This window comes from Microtus ochrogaster, chromosome 17 (genome assembly GCF_000317375.1).
Source record: "Microtus ochrogaster isolate Prairie Vole_2 chromosome 17, MicOch1.0, whole genome shotgun sequence".
Classification (NCBI taxonomy): Eukaryota; Metazoa; Chordata; class Mammalia; order Rodentia; family Cricetidae; genus Microtus; species Microtus ochrogaster.
In genome coordinates, this window is record NC_022019.1 from 1,389,753 (window position 1) to 1,394,840 (window position 5,088).

Below are 5,088 nucleotides of genomic sequence, written 5' to 3' on the forward strand. Positions count from 1 at the left end.
AAAAAAAAAAAAAAAAAAATGCAGGGCAGTGGCAAAATTTTAAGTGGGGAGGAATGGGTTTTGTCTACTCCCATAACTGAAATTGGTGAGAGGAACGTAAGGCCCGAGTGAGATGTTAGAACAGAATAGGTAGCTCCCATGTCCTGTAGAAAAGTAATGGACTTACCCGCTATCTGCAGCTTTACCCTAGGCTCCGATAGGGTTACGGGACATAACAAGTCTGGGCAGCATCAATCCTCTGCAAGGCTGAGAAGTTTGAAGGCGGGCACAGTTTCACTTGTCTATGTTGGTGGGGCCAGATCTCCATGGTGTGGCATAGAATTTTTTTTCTGCTGTACAGAACTCCATTGTGCAAGTGTACCACATTTTCCTTATCAATTCTTTGGTTGAGGGGCATTTAGGTTGTTTCCATGTTCTGGCTATAACATAATTGAACACATGTCCTTGTGGTATGATTGAGCATCCTTTTGGTATATACCTAAAAGTGGTATTGCTGGGTCTTGGTAGGTTGTTCCCTAATTTTCTGAGAAATCGCCATACTAATATCCAAAGTGGCTGTCCCATCCATTTAGAGGTAAGTATCTTATATGTGTTAAACACAAGCATTTTAGAGAGAAAGTGTCTGGCTTAATTTTTCTCCCATGACGGTGGTTCTGTTCCATGGATTTGTTTATGCTGGGATTTCAGGAGACACCAAGCTCTGTTCTTGGAGTCTACACCATGTTAGCTGCTATTTGCTCATTTCCTAATTGCTTGCCTGGTATTAGCCATACTTTCACTCTCAAATCCTAATTGCTTATCAAGCCACAGGTGTCCGGCAGCTGCATGTGTCGGGTGGCCACCATATCGAACAATACATCAGAAGGTCTGAGATTATCAGCCGCCAGCCACTGTCAACTCGCAGACAGTTTATCAATATATATATAGTAACCAACATATATATATACATAATATATATATTACCCAATTACTGTAGAGACATTCTTTCAAGTGTACATGGAACTTTCAGTCAGAATCTCATGGAGTATAGTCTGACACAACAATATTAAATTAGAAAATAGTAATAAGCCGGGCAATGGTGGCGCACGCCTTTAATCCCAGCACTCGGGAGGCAGAGGCAGGCGGATCTCTGTGAGTTCGAGACCAGCCTGGTCTACAGAGTGAGTTCCAGGACAGAGAAACCTTGTCTCAAGAGGGAGGAAGGGAGGGAGAAAGGAAGAAAGGAAGGAGTAATAAGAAGATGTAATTAAGAATGGCTACAAATATGGAAACCACAGTGACCCTTTTAAATAATTATAATAAGCCGGGCAATGGTGGCGCACGCCTTTAATCCCAGCACTCGGGAGGCAGAGGCAGGCGGATCTCTGTGAGTTCGAGACCAGCCTGGTCTACAGAGCTAGTTCCAGGACAGGCTCCAAAGCCACAGAGAAACCTTGTCTCAAGAGGGAGGAAGGGAGGGAGAAAGGAAGAAAGGAAGGAGTAATAAGAAGATGTAATTAAGAATGGCTACAAATATGGAAACCACAGTGACCCTTTTAAATAATTATGTGGAGCCGGGCGGTCGTGGCGCACGCCTTTAATCCCAGCACTCTGGAGGCAGAGGCAGGCGGATCTCTGAGTTCGAGACCAGCCTGGTCTACAAGAGCTAGTTCCAGGACAGGCTTCAAAACCACAGAGAAACCCTGTCTCAAACCAAAAAATAAAAATAAAAATAAAAAAAATAAATAATTATGTGGTGAAGCAGTTTTAAGCTAAATGATAACAAACATGCCCCTCCTCAGAAATTGTAGGCTGCAGCTGAAGTGATGCCAGGAGGGGACATTTATAGTTTCATAGTCTATTAAAAAAGGGGGAGTATTCTCAACAAGATGGTTAGAATTAGAGGTGATAAGTCCCTTACACTCTTACTTTTATGTGTGATCTAAGAAAGTTGGTCTTGGTTGAGAGGCTGGGAAGGAGGGAGGGAGCCGAAAGCTAGGTCAGCTGTGGTTAGGGAAGAGCTGGGCCTCCTGGTGTGGGGTAGAATTGACTGTATATAATTGTGTGAGATTTAAAAAGTCTTGAAAGAATCTATCTGTACCATAAAGACACGACAAATATCTGAGGAGATTGATAATGCTTAATCAGGTGCAAACATTACACAATCCATTTATGTATAAAAACATCACCTGGTAAGTTTTAAAATAAAAGAAATGTTTTTAGGTTATTGTTTTCTGACTATGAATGTTTTGCCCGCATGTATTTATGTTTGTGCCTAGTGAGTCTGTAGGTTAGAAGAGGACATTGGGTCACCTGAACTGGAGTAACACATGGTTGTGAGTTGCCATGTGGGTGCTGGGAATCAAACCTAGGCCTTCAAGAACAAGTGCTCTTAACCACTGAGCCAGCCTTGATTTGTAATTTTATTTTATTTGTTTGGTTTTTTGAGACAGGGTTACTTTGTAGCTTTGGAGACCAGGCTGGCCTCGAATTTACAGAGATCCACCTGCCTCAGCCTCCATAGTACTGGGATTAAAAGCACGCACCACCACTGCCTGGCTTGATTTTTAATATTTAATGTGTCAGATTTTAAATTGAGGGGGTAAATTATTCTAAGTTACCTCTTTAAACTAAAAAATAGAAACAAAACAAAGTGAAGTCGCTAGAAGGAAATAAAAATGATAGCAGTAGGCGACGAAGAAGCCTAGGAACTGAGTAGTGTGCACACCTTCCTTCACTAGCTTGTAAGCATCCAGTGACTCACAAATTAATGAAATCAATTCTATTTAGAAGCTATAAGGACTCAATTTGTAGAGGAAAGCAGGGTTAAATTAAGTTTGGCAACTTAATATTCCTTTTGTAATGAAACTGAATTTCCTTGCATTCAAATCCGTGTTAGTGGTGCTGTACATAGTCATGCATTTCTTTACTCTCATTTGGGAGGCGGAGACAGGCAGATTGCTGAGAGTTCAAGACTAGCCTGGTCTTCATAGGGAGTTCTAGATCAGCCAGGGCTATACAGCGAGACCCTGTTTCAAAAACAAAAGTTCATGTTAGTATTCTGATGTTTGCTTTGGAAAACAGTGTTAAGGTACAAAATAGAGTCTACAAACATACATTATTATAAAGCCAGGAATGAGCTTTAAAGTTGATAATTAACTGTGTGGTGGCGGCGCACACCTTTAATCCCAGCACTCGGGAGGCAGAGGCAGGCGGATCTCTGAGTTTGAGGACAGCCAGGGTTGCTACACAGAGAAACCATATCACAAACAAACAAACCCAGCTATTGTACCCTATTGAGAAAGTTTTTGCTTTCAGGATATGGGCGTTTAGCAGGAGTTTGCAGAGAGATTATTAGCTCATGATTGGTAAGAGTCTCTCTAAACTTGGTGGGGTCCGGGAGGATGCGTAAATAAAACAAGGCTCTTTCTTACAGGTTTATTGACAAGAAGGAAAGGCTGAACCAGCTCAAGAGCAAGCAAGAGGCGTTTCAGAAGGAGTAAGTTTTTATTTTTAATCTCTAGAGGTCTCTAGCCAGCCACTTAGTTTAGTCTTGCTGTGCTGTGCAGATATGGGAATTGCCAGCTCATTTAACAGACTATCTTTTTAAATGTTGGAGCACACCCTGACAACTCAGTGGGCGGAGCACCAGACCTTTAAAGTATGGGGAAGGAGGGAGAGTTGTCTGGGAGAAGTCAAGCCCAGAATAGAAAATCCTGGCCCAAGACCTGAAGTCTTTCTCACAGAAGTGATCTGTGTTTGGACAGAGAAGTCACCCTTGGCCCCGCTCACTGATGGTGGCAGATGGGCCTACAGCAGCAGGTTTTATGAGTGCCAAGTGAGTGTTCACAGAAGTGGGTCCCATAGGATGGTGGTCATCAGTGTAGGGCAGTAGAGTCCCAGGTGTCTGTGCTGAGATAGGTTTTCGGATGCAGATCCTTGAACTCCTAACCTTAGACATTCTGATGAAGTAAGTCCAAGTGAGGCCCACGACTCTGAGTTGTTAACCAGCACCCTGTGACTCCCTTGCCGTGTAGATTTTTCTGTAGAACCTCTGCCTAAACTGACCTGGTAGCTATCCTGTGGTGCCTGCTGGCATTGGACTCTTACAAAAAACTGATCTTAGCCAGGGTTGGCAGTACGCACCTACAACCAAATGAGCCTGGGCACACAGCAAGAGCCAATATTGAAAACAAACCAATAAACAAAAAAAACCAAAAAGATAAAGGGCTGGAGAGATGCTCACCCTTAAAGGGCTTCCCTTCTCCTGCATGTCTGCCCATCACTTGAGGCCCTCTGCCAATACTTCCCAAACCAGACCAATATGGACATGTCTTTACTGGTGAAGACAGCTGCCATCTGTCTGTACAGCGATTTTCACAATGGACTCTTTAAACACATTCGTGTGCAGAAGAAAATCCTCTTAAACAACATGCTTCATAAAAACCTGCCAGGTGTATTGGACCCAGCAGTGTATCCATCCGGAATCTTTTTCCCCAGAGTACTTCATTCCTAGGACGAATATGGAGAGGCACTGTCTTTGCCCTTTCTCTGAGAACAAATCTTTGTGTTTTAAGATTATGAATTATTTTGTGGCTATTATTATTGATTATGACTCATAGAAATTACTGATTATGTCTGAGGACTGGAAGTTCTTGTTATTATTACAGGTAGTAAAGGAAGAAATGAGAAATTGTAAGGAATAAAGAATTTTGAAAATAATTTTTAGACCCACTTTGGCATTTCCAATTTTTTCCAAACACCTGCCTTAAAAGTTGATCATTAACCAGGCAGTATGCACCTATAATCTGAAGGCTGCGTTCAAGACTAACTGGGCACATAGCATCAGGCAGTACTGGAAATGAAAGGGAAAGGACGGGCTGGAGAGATGGCTCAGCTTTTGGGAGCACTGGCTGTTCTTCCAGAGGTCTCTGATTTCATTCCCAGCACCCGGATGGCAGCTCACAACCGTCTGTAACTCCAGTTTTAGGGGATTGAGCTGATGTCCTCTTCTGGCTTCCTCTGCTACCAGGACAAAACAATATTTTAAACATTGATTTATATCTTTTGAGCCTTTTTTTCTTTTTTTGGTTTTGTTTTTGTTTTTTT

General features: G+C 42.5%; 1 protein-coding gene across 1 annotated transcript in view; it reads left to right on the forward strand.

The window, feature by feature from the left end:
* Positions 1–5,088, forward strand: part of Atg14 (autophagy related 14) — a 29,434-nt gene that overhangs the window by 7,777 nt on the left and 16,569 nt on the right. The window contains exon 2 of the mRNA XM_005355357.2: positions 3,416–3,478. Coding sequence (XP_005355414.1) covers positions 3,416–3,478 — 63 coding nt within the window. The remainder of the gene's footprint in view (positions 1–3,415; positions 3,479–5,088) is intronic.